This window comes from Toxotes jaculatrix, chromosome 11, assembly GCF_017976425.1.
Source record: "Toxotes jaculatrix isolate fToxJac2 chromosome 11, fToxJac2.pri, whole genome shotgun sequence".
NCBI lineage: Eukaryota > Metazoa > Chordata > Actinopteri > Toxotidae > Toxotes > Toxotes jaculatrix.
Window position 1 is genome coordinate 12,985,130 of NC_054404.1, and position 20,278 is coordinate 13,005,407.

At 42.6% G+C, this 20,278-nt stretch overlaps 1 protein-coding gene across 1 annotated transcript; it reads left to right on the top strand.

Moving 5' to 3' along the window:
* Positions 1 to 13,489: 13,489 nt before the first annotated feature.
* Positions 13,490 to 18,701, top strand: LOC121190058 (Hermansky-Pudlak syndrome 6 protein). Its single transcript, XM_041050617.1, has one exon. It carries the CDS (start codon positions 13,844 to 13,846, stop codon positions 16,661 to 16,663), a length of 2,820 nt encoding a protein of 939 aa, XP_040906551.1. The 5' UTR covers positions 13,490 to 13,843; the 3' UTR covers positions 16,664 to 18,701.
* Positions 18,702 to 20,278: the final 1,577 nt, after the last annotated feature.

Sequence of the window (20,278 nt, forward strand, 5' to 3'; positions counted from 1 at the left end):
AATCTGACTCTGACTCAAGTCTATTCAGAACCCTGCTGTTGCCCTGATTCACACATGAAAACACACATGCACTCACGGATAGTGCATATACACACACGCGTGCGCTTTGATCCAACTGACTCCTATCTTAAACTGTGGTGTGTGTGATCTCGGTAAAGCACTTTGGGTGAACCTGCAAAGTTAAAAGTGCTTTATAAATTAATGAGACATAATTTGACGTAATTTCTCAACTCTCTATATTTTCTGCTACTTCAAAACGCCCACACACATGTTATCCTAATGATGTCCCACCAGACTGTTTTTGCGTTAAAAGCTCTCAGGCAGTTAAGCGTTGCTGATTCAGACACTCCTCACTAAATATAATCCTACTAAACCACTGCTTGTCAACATATGTTTTGCTGTATACACGGTGGATGATGTACAGTAATATGAAGGAAACAAGTGAGTGGTTATAGCCAGTGTCAATTAATTGAGTATGTTTACATCTTGTGACTAATTGTTGCACAGTATTGTGATGGATTGTCACTCATTTAACTGATCTCAGAGGAACTGGAACAAATATCCAACATGACGTAATTGTTGCTTTCAGATTTTGCGTCTGTTCCTACTTTTTTTTATTTCATCTTTGTGCGGATGTTATCAAGTTTCATCAGCTCGATGTAAAGGAAGCCTTAAATGATCCGGTAGCGAGGGAACGGTTGTACAAATATTCACTGCTTTAATTTGCAATTGCATCAAGATTCATTTCCACTGTAAAATACAATTAACATGGAAAGAGCTGTTGTTGTTATAAAGCTATAATTAGAAGCATGGAAATTTGCAGATAATAACAAATGTAAGTCGTGTCACTGCTGATATAAACAAGCAAACATGCCTTTAACAATAATCCATTAAATGTATAAATAAATAAACTTTTAGGCTGATGATACCTGATAAATTGCATAAAATAAGTGCAGGGTAGGAGGGGGTTTCAGATGCTGTACAACAATCCAACAAGCACTTTGTCTGAAGCACACTGCCTCCTTCAGATACACTTCCTTCAGATACACTAAGTACAAGGACTTTTGTTTTCCAGCTTTGACAAAAGAAAAGAAAAACTATAGATTTTCTCGTCATTTTAAACTGAAGGAATAAGATTAATTTGGCTGGTTATGACAGGGGACCAAGCATGTACTGAGTGAGTTTTGGAAAACCCCTCTTCAATTAGTCACACAGCATTTGAAATCAGTCTGGCCGATAACTTGTTATCTCCCCAGATATTAGCTTAGTGGGCTGTCAAATCCTTCAGTCCCAGTTTCAACAGCTAATGCCAAGGTATTAGACTGCAGCCCATGTTTACCCCACTCTGCCAATGGCGTCATTGGCAGCTCACAGTCAAACACTTCCCAGCACACAACAGTGAAAACCCTGTCACAGGGGAAACAGCAACACCTACTTGTGTAAATCCCCTCAAAGCCACCACATTATCTCCACAGCACAGTTATAGACTGCTGAATCATGAAACGCTTTAGAAGAAACACAGGCAGGACACCATGATAGAGTGTCTGCTTCTTAGTCATATCAGTATACAGCGCTGTAACATAAACCATGTATCGAGCTAAGACGGACTGTCAATCACTGTGAAACCTCTCACCTTAATAAGATCAAGTGTTTAAATATTCATTGAGTATGAATATACAAAATATAATCACTTTACTGGCTGTACTGTGACTGTGAAAATGATTTAAGTAGTTCATTTACAGTTTAGTGAAAAAAAGACAGTTTAACTTTGAACGTTTAACACACCTCAGTTGTTCAACGGGTTGCTACTTATCACAGTCATCATTTACTTCAACAAAAAGTATTTTTGTCACCCCAGAGCAATTTCCCAGCACAATAGTCGGTTCTTACACAGATGCCTGAGTAATATATCAAGAGATTTAACAACTCCAAGTTTTTAGTAACTAAGGGTTTGCATTAGTTGTAAACACTTTAATCTGTCTGTGACGGACTGTCGACCCCTGTCATGTATCTCCCAGTACTGTTTATAATTACTGTGAACAGTAATAAGCAAGTAAAGATAATGATTTAAACATTAGACAAAGTACATACAGCCAGTGGTTTCATCAAATAGTTTTGATTGCTGTGTGAGGATCCTAATATTGTTGTGTATGTAAACATAATTAGTGAATGTTTCGTACATCAGTTCATACCAACATGTTACAAGCTGAGCGTGTGTCAAATATGTGGAAAAAAGCAGCACATCATTATTAAAAGTTTTTAATGTTTGTGAGCAAGCATATCTGTGTGTCTATGCTCTGTGTTGGTAACTGTGTGTGCGTCTGTGTGTGACAATGTCTGCTTAATCACAACATCTGTTGTTGTCATCAGTCTTGGATATAAACATCATCAATCACCAGAGGAAGTGACATTATTTATTACGGCCCTATTTGCTGGATTATTGAAAAGACTTTATCATCATACAACCAAATCAAGTACGGTATGGCACAAAAGGAAGCTCCCTGGATAATGATTGCATTAAAAAAAAATTAATAATCCAACGAATTTCAATTAAGTGAGGACCTTTCTTAGAAGGGGTGTGTAGGATTTACGCCAGCATGATGAATGTGTCTGTTAGATTAAAGATTAAAGTCTCAGATTGATGTAATAACGTGGCTGTTTTTAGAAGACACTCGCTGCCGCGTGTTGTCTTTCTAGCCATCTTTCAGTTATCAAAGATGCAGACTGAGTCATAGTTACAGCTCGGTGGAAATTTATAAACTGATGGATATCAAGTGTAGAGGGGGTAAAAACAGTAAACTCAAATCTGTCCAACACCCACTCACATCCACTCTCTCACACCCGCTTTGCTTTGTCACACTAACTCTTTACTGTTTTGTGGAGGAGGGACCTTTTCCTGCATCTTTCCCCTTCAGAGAGCAGAGAGAGAGAGCAATGTAGTGTGTGAGTCTTTTACATTTCTTGCGCTGGGAAAATATTGGCAAATATATTAACAGTAATCAATGGTGTCTCCTTCTAATCACCGTATCTTTTAAATGATTTGTCAATAACAGTGTTAACTGAGTTATCCCTCCAAAGGTTCAGTGCTTCTTGGCAATGGTCAAACATGACCCTTCTCTCGAATGTCAAATGGATCAAAAAACTATGAGACTTCATAACCTCGCAGTTATGAGGACTGAGTATGACTGGTAATATCTGTGTTATACATACAGTTTGAACCCATTGAATTTTTCCCAAAAACATGCTTTATTTAGATGGGTTGCATCTTGAAGTCAAAAACAAGGTGAGTTTGGGAACGTGCTGCAGTCACACAATGTTCAGAAATGTCCACTGGTAGACTTGTAGTCACACCAGATCGTGCAGCTACTTCTGTGCAGCTACTTCTGATAATTCAGAAGTAGCTGTCAGCAATGTTGCCATTAGTTTGTAAACACTGGAAAATAACGTAGCTGTCAGTAATCCCTGATATCTCTGGATATAACTCAGCGGCCGACGTAAATGCTGCGTTGCTCATTACAGTCCAAATAATATGACATGAACTGAATCCGTCATTAAACTGGGAATAATTGCATGTGAGCAAAAACATGGCTACGATGGACAGTTAAGATCATGTTCTTAATTGGTTTAATTTCCCTCTGCAAAGGCTCTAAATGGTTTAGTTAAGAGAAAATGTCATTTTCCACATGCCCAAACAAGTTTTTCATTCCAGCCTCATGTTTTGTATTCACTTTGAGTTGCCCCTGTCTGCAGCTTCTTGGCAAGGAACTGAAATTGTGTGTGTGTGTGTGTGTGTGTGCACCTGTCTGTCTGTCTGTTGGCCCTCCACGTGTGCATGCTGGTTTATTTGCCATATGCCAAGGGCTCTTTGGAACAGAGGAACCATTATCCATTCATCAGGCCTGCAGCATCAGTGTCTGCCGGTGTCCCTGATCTACGGTCTAATTTACACCTCAGACACCGGCTCTCCTCCCTCTCAAAACCCTTGTTGACATAAAACAGGATCCACAACTATAAATCTACAAACACGGTGCTTTTGCTGAGTCCCACTGGTCAATGTGCTCCTGTTTTTAAAGCAACAGTTTTGATATGATGCACTACGCCACTGGAAGACAGACAGATGAGAGAGAAGTGTTAAAGATGGTAATGCACAACTGAGATTAATCCTTATCTTAAGGCTTAAATCTGATCATTAACAGTAGTGACACAGTGATAGACAGTTAAGAGAAAAAGAAGGCTTCATAAACAGCAGTCACATTAAGAGACAGGACCACAAGTCTTCTTCTTGTCTTACGCTTTCATTTTCGCTCGCCCTTCCTCGTTTCCTTCACTGCTTTTATGGTGACAGAGCCATAGGCCCCCGGGTATCGATTGTGTGCCGAGGACTAATGGGCACAACAAAAGCAGCGTGCAGAGACGAGGAAGAGAGGGGACGAAGAAGGGGTAAATGAGAAAGATGCAGAAGAGAGAAGAGATCAGGGAATACTTCTGTTACAAAGTTTTGTAAATGTTTTACTTTACTGATATGATGGAAACTAGATGTATAAATAAATGTGTATAAAATTTATCCATGGACCTTGACTTAATTAGACAGGTTTTAATTAGATAATTCAATTCAATTCAATTCAATTAGTATTGCTATATACAGCTGGGAATTCACAAATCTGATTCAGTAAATGAATGTAACTAGTAAATAATTCTAGACCTTATTATTCTGCTGGTTTTCCTCCACACATTTTATACTTCATTAACAATGGCTCAGTTCCATGAGGTCTCCCAGTGAGCTAGGCCAGAGAACCAGCATGCACACCCTGGAACTAGCTCACCTAAATGGAATGCAGTTATTTTTAATTATTTATCAATTATACTTCTGTTTTTCCTGCAATGCAAAGTCAATTGTCTACGGTGAAAAAGGAAAAGGTCTGTTAGATTCCAAGTGGTATTAAAAGGTCTTGCAGCGTCTTCAATTTAGCTTATTCAATGCTGAAGAGACCCTGTTTCCGTCAGCCCCTAAACAGTATTGAGGTTCAATACCTAGCCCTACCAGGCAAGTAGGGTTTGAATTACACACTCTGGAAATGCAGAAGAATAAAATCACAAAGCAAAACATCAAGAATGCAAAAAGAGACTCCTGAAGAGACGAAGGATCAGATAGTCTTTCGTCACCAAAAACTCCACAGGCTGAAAGTTCATAAGAATGACTAAAGAGGGATACAAACATGCTGACGGAGAGAGGCAGGAGGGGGAAGAAGTCACACATTGATCCAGGTCCACGAGTCCGTGGAATCTCTTTCTCCTGGAGCAGAGCTGCTACACAAATGAGTCTCAAGATAGCTGCCTTCTTCATCCTCTGATCCCTCCTACCTCCTCCCTCTCCCTTCCTTCGACCCCTGCCTTCTTCATCCTCTGATCCCTCCTACCTCCTCCCTCTCCCTTCCTTCGACCCCTACCTGATCAGGCCTGCTCCTGGCTCCTCTGCTGCCCACAGGAAATCATTACACCCATTGTGAGACTCTTCAACAATCTCCTCTGTCCCCTGAGCTCCACCTTCTTCTCCCAATTAGGAGGTGTGCTGGCTGATTGCTAGCCACTGCATCTCTGAACTCATTCCTCTTTACTGCCAACGTCTCTAGATTTTGTAGCAGTTAATGACAAAATTATGACTATGCAGCCTGTATACCTACAGCCTGTACATCAAAAATATGATGGGAATACAAACAGTGGTATTGTTGGTATTTGTTGACAGGTGAAAAGCTTTTTTTTTTTCAAATGCTGGAGGGAAGTTTGTGGCTCACAATGTTTCTGGTAATGCCCAGCTAATGTGTGGTGATATAGCACTTTCCCTGCCATATGGCCTGTGGTTAGTTCATAATGAATGTGCAGTGTAATGCTGGATGCCTACCTAGGGACCTAATTTATCAAGCAAAGGCCAACAGTGTCAAAGCCATTTCCTCGTGAGATGCAGCCACACAGCGAATGACTCAATGAGGCTGTAATGTGCAAGGTGTAGCCATACGTATTCGTATTCACCCCCATCATCCACGCGTGGGAGAGCTAAGGTCAAGAAAAGGGAACAGGCATGCACGGGCCTGCAGGGAGGATAATGCAAGATGACAGGTTTCCTATCACTGGAAAATACTGATTTATCTTCATCTAATACGGTGTGAATATTTCATGGTTTTGTATTAGAATACTCTCGATATGTGATGCTAGAGGTGAGTGTATGTTGGTGTGCCCGAATGAGCCAGGAAATGTGCTTTCCTTCAGGGCCACAGAACGACAGCCATTTCCATTTTCACTTCTATTTGGAAGAGGAGAATGCTTTTTGTCAATAACGGTGATCACGAATGTGAAGGTCCTGCAGTAGCGTTTTCAGCTTCGTTTTAAATTCCGCAAAGCTTAAGTGGCAGCTCTCAGCAGAGCATTCCAATAGGAATATAATAGGACTGATTAAAGGTTGATTTTTACAGGGTCAGCTTTGTTTCAAACATGCATCACATGTGGACGCAGTGCTTTAATAGAGTAAATGTATTTCATCATTCCAATACCATTGCTAATTTTGAAATTGTTCCCTGAGTAATAGAAGTGTTGTGATGCCAAGGTTAAAATACTGTTTACATTGAGATCCACCCCCACCTCACCTACAGTGCACACAAACCCACAGGAAGACTAATTTCTATGGCTTCACATAGAGATTTTTGAACCCGTCATCAAACATGAATGTCAAATTACACCAAAAAAGGACTGAAAGTTGTTGACAAATTAAATTTTTCTCTGTTTGTCACTCGCCTCTGTCCTCCCAGGAGGTAAAAGGGATGAAAATGAGCTCAACGAGAACACACAGCATCAGCTCTGCTGCAGCTATTCCCCGAGCCCACGTTGGCCAAGCGAATGCCCCTCTCTAAGCCAGAATCAAAAACTAAATAGACACCAGATGTTGGAGCGGTCAGATGAAAGTGGCCAGAATGACAACAACAATCCTTCTAGCGAGATGATGAGCAACCGAACTGGAAGCGCCCCCTGCCTCTTCACCAGATTTTCACACCCCTGCTGGTCAAGGAGAATATTGGGGGGGAGGGCTGTCACTCACAGTCTCACGACTTTGTTTGAATGAAGTGTGACTGCATTTTTAGAATGCTTTCATGCTTAATCAGAGGAGTGAGTGAGAGGTGTTGTGATAAATGCTCAAAGGAGAGACACTGCAGCACAGTTAAAGCTCATGATGCTCATGAAAAATGCTCATGAAAATTTGAAGCTGGTCAAGCTGTGTGATGGATGTTTAAAACACTCATCTTTGTTTTGTCTTCCAAATAAATTTTGTTTAAAAGTTAGTGTTTCCGATCTAGTTATACTTCTTTTTAGGAATGTTTTTATTACTGGCAGGGAGGATTGGTGAAAACTACAAGAACAAGACCCAGTTTGTATGAAACAGGAGCCCAACAAATAACAGAAAGCTTTGAGGTTTTACCAGGTAACCAGCAATAGTGTCTGCCTCGTTTACATATTCAGTCTGATCTGACGGCAGCTGACTGTTGGTATTTACAATAAGCTGTATCCAGGATAATGTTTGCTTGCTGGATCAGGCAAAAAAAAAAACCTGCTCCATATGCAGGCGTCTTAGAGCAGAATATACCATTCAATCAACGAGAGCAGCAGCGAGAGAGAGGGAGGGAACGAGAAAGGAGACGGCGTCTGTCTCTATGTGCTTGCCTGTGTGTGCAAGAGCAAGGGAAACAGATGTTGTTGTTAATGCATCTGTTAGAGCTATCACTACCACCTATAAAAGATTACAGGCACATAAAGGCAGTTTCTGAAAGCACGCGCAGACGAATTCAAATGCCACCGAGTTCTAATGACGTGGCAAGACATTATCGTTTCACAGCTCACCGTGTGAGGCCCCCATCAGGCACAGCACAAGCACCTCGTCACAGGTGTGACGGCTTCTCTTTTCATGCAAGTGGGGCAAACTTAGGAGGAAACCACCAGCAACACACTCAGCATGTGCGTACCTTTCGCACGCAAACAAACACACGTGCAAGACACACATGCATACACGCCACCTGTGCTTAGAGGGTCTGATCATGCTGAGATGCTGTCAAATTCACCTCAGAATGCAGCCAAGGCAGAGGCCTTTTAAGTGACAGCATCAAGGTTTCGTCGATACAGAACCAGTTAAATTAGGCCAAGGCTGGGGAGAGGATGCTCTGCGTGATCAAAGGCTACACTGATACCGGTTTGACTGTTCCATGTTGCTGAGGCGAGGCGGATGTTTTCAGAGACAAAAAGGAGAAATTGCATTGGAGGGTTTATCTCAGCAGCAATTATACCTGATCCTGGGACAGAGAGATGGAAGCAGAAGGAGAGACAAGCAGAAGCTGAGCCTGAAAGAGAAGGAGAGAGAGAGCATAAATACCAGAGGTGGAGGGAAACCTTGATACAATTCCAGGCTGATTAATGAAGAGGCAGTGAGGTGAAATGAACAGGAAATCTAGAAGGAAGCTGAGGCTGGATCCTGGTCTTTGATCTTTCGCTTCAGCGAGACTTTGTACACTCAAAGCTGCAGCAAGCACAGTGACTCACACCTGTTTCCAAAGCTCTAAAACACAGAGGAAATGGAGTTGCGTTGCTGGCTGGTAAGTTCCCTTGTCACAATCACAGAAAGAGCGAGGATTTTATGGCAGAGTATATATACTCTACTCTACACCCTCTGGATACGGTTAAACAGTTCAGTCAGCGAGCTGTGTGCAACAACGGTGATGGCACAACCTTCTTTTATTCTCACATGACCAACCTCTGCTGTGCCATCAAAGCACATACTGCCAATCTGTGGTCACACACAGTAATACACGTCAGTGTCCGAGTGAGTGTGTCTTTATGCGTGCCCTTTTATGAGGAAGGGACAGATGAGATGCAGAGATGGGAGACAAGGAAGAGAGGCAAAGGGCTCCCAAAACATCAGCACATCCCACAATGAGCCAAGGGCCATGAATCCGATTAATAGTGCGATGTGAGAGCTAATGCTATTTATGCTCAGAGTCAGGGTATGGATCATTGAGATAAGAGCCAGTGCTAAATGCGGAGGGACAGTCAATTGTAAATGGCCTGTTATCTAATCAGCCAATGAGGCGGGGTATCTGTTATGAGCGACAGCACCACAGACATTTCACCACTGCTGTGAGCTCTCATTTGGGTTCATCTGAGGTCATTTCAAAGTTTTCCCTAATTCTGGGATATTCTAATTACAACTTCTTCTTTTTTTTTTTCCTCTCCTGTCAAATATCAACTTTGTTCGTTCTGCCAAAATCAAGGCCGATAACATTTCCAAAGTGGTTGTTAACATCTCATCTAGCTTGTTATTGTTCAGTCATCTCAGCTGAAGATATAGTCAGTCGTAGCTCATTTATCTACAAGTCTGTTTGTCTTCCTAATGAACCGCTAAGCTTCCCCTCTCTCTGCATTATCTCTCCTCCATGTTCTCCAGCACCGGCAGTCTATCAGGAATTGCCACTCCATGTGATTGTACAAATTCATTATGCAGTCAGTATTGTAGAGAAGCTGCTGAAGTGTGAGCTTGGATATTTGAATAAAATCTGGCTGAAAAACATTTACCACTTAAAGAAGCTCCATCAGTGTCAGAAATTAAGCTCTGGAAAGAGAAAAAAAATTAAACTTTCAAGCCACCGAAGCACTCTGAACCATTAAAAAATCTAGATGATGAACATTTCTCATATAGATTTCTAAAGATTAACATGGTTATTAAATTTTCAAATTGTCCAAATCCATTAAACACTTATCAATATTTCATCAGCACTGTACCACAATCCTTTTGTTTTGCTTTATTTATTCAGAGTTTCCGGGCAAATATTCTTCTGTCTGTTCCTCTCTGTTTTCTGTCTAGCACAAATATATTGAAAACCTCACAAGTGAAATATATTTAGTTTTAAAACGCCATTCAGAGAGATCATAACAGAATAAAGGAAACATATTGAAATTATTTAAATGAAATAAAGATGTCAGCAATACTGAGCTGTGTTCTTATCATCCACATCTTTTCTCCATTTTCCCTACTTCAGGTCTGATCCTTTCATTCTTGTTGTTATCTCTGATACGAGTATAAAAGATGTGTGACAGAATGGGAAAAAAATAATGATGGATGACTTCAGCTCTCACAATGCTACTGTATGCCAGCCCAGAGAAGAGTCAATGAAAGACCCTTGAAGCTCAAGACAAAATGCTCCAGTGAAGTGACTTAGAGAAGCAAAGGGGGAATATGGTGAAAGAGAGGCTGCACACATGACAGCTTTACAACAGCGAGAGCAAACTGACAGCAATATCTGCCTGTTCTCACAGGAGACAGGAGGCTGACAGGCAGCTGCAACTTTCATTTGACACCCAGATACAGAGAAGTAGCATCTCACTCAAACTCCAAACAGGCTGAGAAACATCTTTCTTTTCTCACACATACACACACACTGAATGCACAGACGTTTCTTTCTTCTAAATTGTGCTCAAATTAAAATACTTCGATCCTGAGGGGATGCAAAGCTGACAGCCTACCCATCTTCTTTTACCCTGAGCAGCAAACTTCTGCAGCCATTGGTTTTCTTTTCTACACCATATAACTCAAAAAGGAAATCTCCCCTGCCTCCCACCCCCTCTAGTCTCCAGACAAGCACTTTATCTTCCTGTCTACAGGCACAGCAGACTAAACACACTCTCTAATAGAGGGTGTTTTCTGTCCAAGGCAAGCCTGACTGGAGGCGGCAGGGCTTGAATCTACTGTTTGAATAACATACTGCACCCATATACTTTATCAGTAATGACAAAGCGACATAATAGGACATAAATACATGGACACACATGCACCTGCCTCCATTAAAGTGCTTTCTGTCACAATAATACAGACAGCCTGTATAAATGTATGAAAGCTAGGGGCAAGAAAAGCACAGAGTTTGAAAGAGCAACCTCAAGGAAACGTATTCAGGTTGTTTTTGTTCAGCTGGTTCAGTCAGAGAAAGTTTAAAAGAAGCAAGTAAAAGCGAATTTCACTGTTTTCCTCACTTGTTCCCATTAAAAGGTGACTTTCTCCTTCCAGCTAGTAACAGAAAGATAGATTAATAATATGTGAATCTGAGGAAAGATACAGCTTTTATAACCAGAAAGTCATTACTTTTAATCCGAGATGGAAAAAAAAGTCACCTCAGGTCTCAGTGAACGCACACAACCACCATCACAGGATGACTGTTACAGGACAGCTGAAACAGTCCAGAAGCACGGAGGTAAACCAGAAACAATAAAAGTCATGTGATTTAATGGACAAGTTCAGTTAACTGTGGGCGAGAGTAGATAGCAACCTTGTGATGCTGGATCTGAATAGCCATGTGACATTCATTGAGAAACACAGTGAGTGTTGTCTGCAGTGTTTTAGATTCAATGCATTTATAAATTTGGGGTAAAGTGGAAAAGGAGAAATTAAGAAGAAAAACATCATCCATATTTAAATCTACCCTAGTGAGCACTTTTCAGATATTTTCGTTCATTTACATTTGTACACTGAGCTGTCAAACTACCCATGTGCAGTGACTGAAGATCAATACTGCCTCCTCCTGGAAATGAAGTGGACGTACAGGCATGACAGACAAGGCAAAGTAGAACAGTCAGATCCTGTGATTTAAATTTAGCAGACAACATTTAAGAGGTCAAAAAGCCAAATTTGTCCAAATGTAAAGAAAAACATGCAACTGAGACAAGTCAGCAAATCCTTGTGCCATAGATAAACATGAGGCAACTCAGACTCTGGAACTTTCATAATGATTTGATTATGTTATTGGTATCACAAGCTTGTCTTCTAATTCACTTAATACTATCAAACAAACTTGTGCCCAGCTTCGTCATTGGGGTTTTTCAGTCACAACAGTGAGCTTAAAAGCTTCCATTAAGGGCTATGTATAACAGATAAAGACCAAATTTTAAAAAAAAGGATGTGTGGAGAACATGATTTTTAAAATCACAAGAAAGCAGTTTTCTGGAAGTGACAGCGAAGATAAGAAGGTGTATACAAACCAAGAGGGATTCCACAAAGTCAATGCAGAGACAAGAAATTCAAACACACAACATTTCATTCTGGTTGGTCTCTCTATAAAGGAAAGGAAATGTAATTGGCACCTTCTCAGATTTGTTGGAGTTAGCCTTTTTTTTAGTCCCTGAGACGCCTACCAAGCTGTCCTCTAAGCCTGACCAACATCACTTCTCAAATCCTCCTGCAACCACATCTGTGGTGTGAAGTGGGATGGCTCTTATTCCTGAAGCTGATTAAAGTGTGTCAGTTTCTCAGGTTGGTATTTACCCAGCTGAGGTTATTACTGGGCAGCCAGTCTTTTCACGGCCTCTTGCCAAAATGTACAAGGATGTACTGAAACAGTTTCTCAGTTTCATTGCCCCCAGGTCTGAGGAGGTCAACTTGATTACCTGTCCATTGTAAGAGTTAGCTTTAAAAACATCCTTTAAAGTGTATGCTGCCAAAGCAGATGAGGAAATTTGCTCAGTTCCTCATTTGTGCTTATCTAGACACTGTATTCAACTCCCCTGCTGCAACATTCGAGCTGTTTTCAGCCAAACAGTACCAGCATTACTGCAAACACTGTTTCTTTTGAATTGTCCGCCAACAACATGAGGAACACACCGCTACTGAAAGCAGTTCAATATCTTACTCAAGATAAATCCACTTCAGCATTTACTAAATACAACAATAAAACACATATGTGACTCATGTAGTGAATTAATTGCACATTTCTCTGTAGTTCTTCAGTTTTTCAACTGAGGGGGAAAGACCTTATTGTGTAAATATATTGATAAATCATTGACTAGTCAAAGCAAAGTACACCAAAAACAAAAGCACATCACACGGTGAACTGATTAAAAATATAATTCATGACCACATGAGATAGGCCTCGAGAACCCATTTTGCCATTAAACATGTTTTCAAAGCAAAAACAAGTACTGGTGCAAAAGCTGTGCGTAATGTTGGATGGAAAAGAAGTCTCCAGAAGTGCATGGGGCAAAATCCAAAGCTTTATAAGCATGCTGCCAAGTCACCACAACCAGAGGGGCAAACGATAAGGCATTGGCCTATTTGGAAATAAATAAAAAAAGAAAGAAAGAAAAAAGAAATGCACAAAACTGTGTGTTGTCATTGCCTTCTTTTTCTTCTGCTATCTAAGGAGATAAATCTAAAAATGATAAGTTGTAACTTATATATTGATTCATGAAATTAAAAGCAGCAGCGCGTTAGCATTTGGAGAGAGGTGTCAAGATGTTAAGATGTTTAACTTAGCTCGACTGTGGCCTACCAGTTCAGGCTGGATTGAATGGCTGACTGAAGACGTGCGTGCAGCGGCAGTTCCTCTTCTCTCCGCCTGTACACAATCTTTACCGACGTCCATGTCGTCGCTCCGCTCCTCCTCTTACGCTAAACACGCTCGGTATCCGGAAATTAACAATCCCGTGATGTGAGGGGAGTGCTCGCATAGCATCGGAATGACTGCTGTGCCTTTCTCGATTCCGGCTTAACAACAACAACAAAAAAAACACGCATTCGGCAGCTGTTGTCAGGTAACAGTTTAGCTCCGTTGTTGTCTAACGACATGGGCTTGTCGGGGTCCAAGGCTGTCGGTGGATATATCTTTCCGCACGGATGTTAGCAGCGGGATGAAGCCTCTCATCGGACCTAACGGGATGCCGTTCAGTTAGCTTCCCGGGAGGTCAGATTCCTGTGCCACACGAGCTAGCAGGCTAGTTAATACGTTGTGGTTAATTAAAAGCTACTGCTCGTGCTCGAAACGGAGTTATGGCGCGGCTAGTGTTGCAGCAGCTGTCAGATTTCGGGGACTTTACTGGCAGCAAGGCGCTAACTGAAATGCTTGAACTGACTAACAACGAGCACAGAAGCAGTCTGTCAGACGTCCGCCTGAGCCCAGATGGTCGTCACATCCATGTCATCCTCCGCGAGCCTAAAGCCGGTCTTGTGACTTTTGACAAGTATGAGAGACCCCAGCTGGTCCAGAACCAGAAGAAGCTGGATTCGCGGTTGGCACGAACTGTGCCCATTGTGGATATTTTATATTTGGATCCCAATAATAATAATAATAACAGCAGCAGCAGAGACGCAGCGACATTAGCGGTGGTTTATGAGAATGGAAAAGCTGAGTTTTGGAAATTCCAGGAGTGCAGAGCTGGCTGGCATCTCCTGCAAACATCAGACTTGTGCAACAGTCCCCGAGCCAGAGTGTTATCTGTGTGTGCCTGCTCCAGTCTTATCATATGGTGTGAGGAGAGGCCGCCCTCGGAAAGCTCCTCAGCCCTCAGCTCTACAAGGAATAAGCTGAGATACTGTGTTTGCAGACGTGACTTTGAAGTGGAGGAGGGGGCTGTCAGCTTGGGAGGAGTGAAAATCGCCCTCCACAACAATCCCAAATTCACTGTGGTCAGCTCAGGTCAATATGTGTATCTTCTCCCTGACTCGAAACTGAAACCAATGTTGAGCATATCCAAATTTTTCCTTTCCTGGTCCCCTTCCCAGGACTCTTTCAGCATCAGCACCACTTGTAAAAACACTCCCTTAAAAAGGTTTTCGGCTAAAGAGGCCGACTTTAAGAAGCTGGTGACAGACTCTTTAGGATATTTATCCACACTTGAACCACCTGAGATCTATGACTTCGCTCCTACAGCCTGTGGAGACCTGCTGCTGTTGCTCAGCACCGGCTGGCTGTGTCTCCTGCAGAAAGATGGGCTGCTGCGGCAGGTATACAAACAGGCAGACAACTGCTTGGTGAAATATGGCACTCACACTAGCCTCTGCATGTACCAGGACACCCTGGCGCTGCTGTCAGGGCAAAACCTGCATCTCATAGACGTGAACTGCGGCAAGGAGCTGGAAAAGATTGTGCTGAAGAGAGAGGGGTTATTATACACAAACCGGGCTGAAAGAAGGACACCTCACCTGCTCTCAGAAGCTGGACTTTTTGTGGTTGTGAACAAGGAGACAGATTCCAAGGATTGCAACTCAAAGATGAAGCCTTCTGGTTTTAGTACAGTGGAAGGTATTCATCCTGGAGCCCTCCTGGTAGAGGCTGTCTTTGAGGAGGCCTGTAAATACTACCAGCAGAGGAGCCTGAGCAGCACCCAGCTCACTGTGGATGCAGTGAAGAAAGGAGGTAGGTTCCAGGCGCCCATCTCTTTAGCCTCCATACTCAGGAACTATTTCAGCGTAGGGTCGAGGCAGAAGGGTGCAGAGCTGTCCCAGAATGTAGGAGATGGATGTATTGCTGGCCAAGACAAGCTAATGGTCTCTCTGGAGGCCGAGCTGAAGGCTCTGGTCTCTCTGGAGGAACTGAAGGGGAGCTTAGTGAGGGGAAGTGTTAAAGAGGTGGAGGCAGTGTGTGAGAGTCTAGTTGAGAAAGAAGTAGCCAGACTTCTGTCATCCTCAGAGCTGGATAAAGAGGATCTGCTTTACCTCAACTCCATCTTCAGCATCTTCCCTTGCCAGGCGTGGAGGGCGGTGCAGGCTGCCCTCCAGCTACACTACAACGGGGAGGGCTCTCTGTCCAGCAGGGCGCCCCCAGATATGTGGAAAACTGTCCTCAGTCCTGCTTCATCCTCCAGCTCCCCAGCCTCCCTCCGATTCACAAATGGTGGGCCAAAACACAATCACAGCGTCAAAGGTGATCAGGTTGTGAACTGTAAAGCCAAATCCCCAAACTCCAATTCCCCAGCTGCCCTGCCTGTGTTTGAACTCCTCTGCCACTCAGTTTTCCACTTCCAGCCCAGCTGGTTGCCCAGGTTCCTCGAGCTCGCCCAGCAGCAGCAGGGCTCAGTCAGCCTGGGCCTGAGTCTGGCCTCTTCCTCATGGAGCTTCGCTGGTGGGAGGGATGGGGAGGGCAGGGAGAACAATGTACCGCTCTACAAGCGAGCTCTGTGCGTCTTGTCCAGCCTGAGCCAAGACAGAGACCAACGCCAGGACTTGGAGGTTGAGCTGCTGCTGGTCAGTGGGCGGCCTAATGCCATCCTGCAGGCGATGAGGGTCCTCATGGCCAAGCAGGAGTGGGAGCGGGTCACCCAGGTGGCCCAGAAGTTCTGCAAAGAGAGTCCGCTGCTCAACAAGGAGATTTTCACTACTCTGCTGTGTGAGGTGGCCCAACACAGGGATCTGGACCCATACCTGGACTTGTTGTGGACTCTGTGCCCTGAGGACCTCACTGTCACCACCATACTCAACTTGGTGCTGAAAAGCCTCCCCTCCCCTAACACCTCCCCTTTCTCCTCCTTCCCCATGTCCAATACAACCTCCTCATCCCCTGCTCCCTTTGCAGACCCCCACAGCAGCCAGTTGACCATCGGGCTGTTGAAACCTCTGCTGAGAAAAGTCCTACAGCGGGAGGCCAAGCCCAGCCAGCGCTATGCTGACATCCTCCAGTCCCCGTTGTTTCCCCCTCCGGCACCTCCTCGTCAGCCGGCACAACAGCCTAGGACTGTCGCAGATCCCAGTACAGATTTCGCTCTGGGCAGCGACATTTCTTCGGCTCTTCTGACAGAAACACCTGAACAGCAGTCATCCACACACACAACTGTGCAAAGGGCAAGGGTTGCACTACCTGCCAACCCATTCTGATTAAAATTATTAAAATTAACAAGCACACTCATCATGGAGGAACAAAAAAAAACTGTCTCATAAAACATTCCACACATAATCTGACCAGACTGTGAAGCAGTGTGTGTTGACAATCAAATGAAAACAGAATAATATCAGTGTGTTAAAGGTGTCATCAGTGTAATGCAGTTATTTGATAGTGTTTTTAAAAAGATAACAGGTAATTTCAAATGAAGTATGACAAGCAGAAACTATGAAATGACTACTGAAGATCTTACCAATGTAAATACTGCTGGTAATTTGAAGTCTTAATGTGTATATACTGTATCTGCAATGTTATTTATCTCTTAAGCCTTAACTGCACGTGGATGAGAAAGTTATTGCGTAGTCTTGCCTTGAATAAGCTTAGCCTTTATCAAAGTATCATCAATAAATAATGATAATATATTGAGTTAAGTGTTTAACTGCTCAGTAACAAATCCCCTAACAGCCATTTTGTGTGTGTGTGTACAATATTTTCTGTCCGACGTAGCTGGTGTCTGTTAGTTGTAGTCAAATATAGCTGCCTTTCACGTGCTGATGTCAAAGTGCATTCCTGCAGTGGGTAATCTACTGAGTTTTATCCAGACAAGCTGGCCTTTGTGTTTGAATGTTTTAAGTGAGGTATGGTGAAGGGGGGGCAAGGTTGCAGTATTGTAGTTAACGTATTATAAGTGCTTAAACATTAACCTGGTTTCGATGGGTTCAACCAGACCATGTAACGTCTGTGAACGAAACTGGAAGCAGTCAGTCTGTCCAGCTTCTGCCTTTCTCCGTGTTTTTTTTTTTTTTTTACCCAATGTTGTCGTCCATTTTTCTTTCTAGACTCCATCTTGTCCCTTGCAGTCCAACACACAGGACATTCCAGACAGAATACAGAGTAAAACTGACTCACAGTTCGACTTGAAATTGAATTTTCGGCGTAATTCTGTTAGGATTTGAGTGCAGGTTGGGCACATTGTGACAAACACAGGCGTCCTGCTGCTTGCATAAGGTCATGTATATCGTCCTCCATGGACTCTGTGGGTAATGTTATTAGAGATGTTAGGCTGCTCTGTCTTGCCCCTGCTATTTTTTTCTTCATTCTCTGAAACCAGTTGCACTTTTTAATCACCCCAGTCAGTATTGTTTGTACTATGCTTTTGATTCATCTGTTGAAATGAATGTTTTCTGATTAAGTGCCGTGAACAAAAGTACATTTAAGTGCCTATTGTCTTCAATGCCTTTGTTATTGCTTTCTCTTTAAGCAGTCTGCAAGGCGTGTTTTAATTACAGAAAAGTGTTTGTTTTGTTTTGTTTTTTGTTTTTGTTTTTTTTTTTTTTTGGTTTCTTTGTACGTAAATGTAGAGCTCCACATGGGCGAGGTACTGACAACAGAAACTCCTCTGATATCTCTAAAGTGTTGAGTGACAATCAGACTCCAAAATGCTGCAGAACAATCAGAGTGCCTTTCACATCGCTGCTCTTCATTTACAGGACAGTGTCACATTTCTGCTGCGTCTCCTCAGCTCCAGTCATATTTCAGAGAAAGAACTGGAGGTAGATCAGAGGATCTGTTCTCTCTCTCTGTATTGTAGAGTACAGTGTTCCTTTTTTTCTCTATGTGGGGAATAGCTCCTGGTCTCTACAGTCAAATGTTGTCTGTATCTTAATTTCGACATGAAGCCTGCTGATTTCATACTCCTAATTGGTGTATTTTATAGTGTCATTCCAAGATTTGCACACTTGAACAAGCATGTCAAAATCTGCTTGACTGATTCCAGTTTAGTGCCATGGGTTTCACTGTGTACCAGACATGTTTCAACCCATCTGAAAGTAAATGGGAACTCCCTGAACTTCCCCACACAGATCACTCAGCCCAGTGTTATGACTGTTCAGATGTTAAATATTAATTCCCTTTAACAAATAGGAATTTCTCTTAGATTTGCCTGACAGAGTTTCACATCTACATTGGTTTATTTTTGGTGATCCTAGTATTTATGAACCATGCTGTATGCCATTAAACTGAAGATAAAACTTCTGCTTTCTGTCCTGGGTTTGCTTGTTATGAATTTGTACAGTTTAATCCAATTCACCGCAACAGGCCTATAAAAACTGTGAAGCTCATAATTTTTAGTGTGGAGGTTTTGATTGCTGTCTAGTAGCTTTTCAAAAGCTTTAATTTGTTGTTCCTGCTTCGGTGCTCCACGCAACATAGGTAACAACCTTTTAATGGAACTTCCAAGTGCGTGTCATTCATTGTCACCTACCTGCCAAGTCTCTGTTCACACAGATTGCTGTAGATCTGGTTTGCTCACTTATTATTTTCACAATACTGCACAACAACAGGTCTAGCCGATAGGTCACACACTATTCATTCTCAAACCACTGACAAGTCAGGGCCTTAACACTGTTTTTGGTTTAAGTAACAGAAAAATGGTCTACTGATCTAAAGGCTTACACACAGTGTTTCATTCATATGATCCACTGCCCCCATTTCTGAGTTTCGCCATGTCCCCTCCATGGACAAATCCACTTACAGCTGCAGTGGTGTGTGTGTGTGTGTGTGTGAGATCCAGTGGAAGGATTTGAGTGTGTAAATGCACTCAAATGTTTCTGTGGTCAAAGCCTATAAGAGGAATGTTCAGTAATTAAGCCTCTGAATCAGAGGCTGCCTCTTAACTAACTGATAACAACAAAAGCAGAAGGACAGTGAGTACATGTGTGGCTGCTGGATCTCACAGCACATAGGCAGGTTTCACACGGGGGACGTGAGGGTATAATCACAGGAGTGGAATAAATGTAGAGGTGGAAAGTGGAGGGTAGAGAATCTCGTCTCTTCGGTGTCAGAGGGAGGCAGAAGGTAATAAGAGGCTGAGTCTTCCCAAAGGGCAACAAAATGGCAGAGAGCTGCAAAAACAGCCATAACCTGATACCTAACATCCCTCAGCCAATTCTCCCCTCCTCCCACTTTCCTTTCATTCTTCTGCTTTTTGCATCTCACATTTTTCCCCTTCCTATTGTGTTTCTCTTTTCTCCTATTACAAGGTTTTTGAGTCGTGCCTGTGCTGTAATGCCATCAATGCACTTGTTCTAATTATAGATAAAAGGCATTCTGTAAACAGTAGTACATTTAAACAGATGCTGGCTGGCCCTGCCTGCTGCTCCGTCCTCTGTCTCAAAACAGCTGATTATATCCTACAGAGCTGCTCAAATGAATGAATCAGTAGAGAGATAATTTTCATCACTTATAGTGATGGGGTTCTCGTGCTAGATTTAGTTCATATTTCACACAAGTCAGAATTACCTAGAGAAAAAGCGAGTCTATGTTAATACGTAATTCACGTATACAGTAGTGTTTTTAGTTGTGTGCACACAGTTTACACGCACAAGCATCAACTGAGTCTTTGAGTTAAGTCAGACATTAACTATAGGATTGTACAGATACCGTATTTGTTAACCTTAATTTCTGACATATTGTTGCAGTGGGATGAAGGGTCATATACACCCCAAACTGACACACTGGGCTACAAATGTGCACTGTGAAAAGCACTTTCATGGAATGTGTGGAAAATAGTCACAGGCTGATCTCTGAGATATCCCTCATGTTACAGCTAA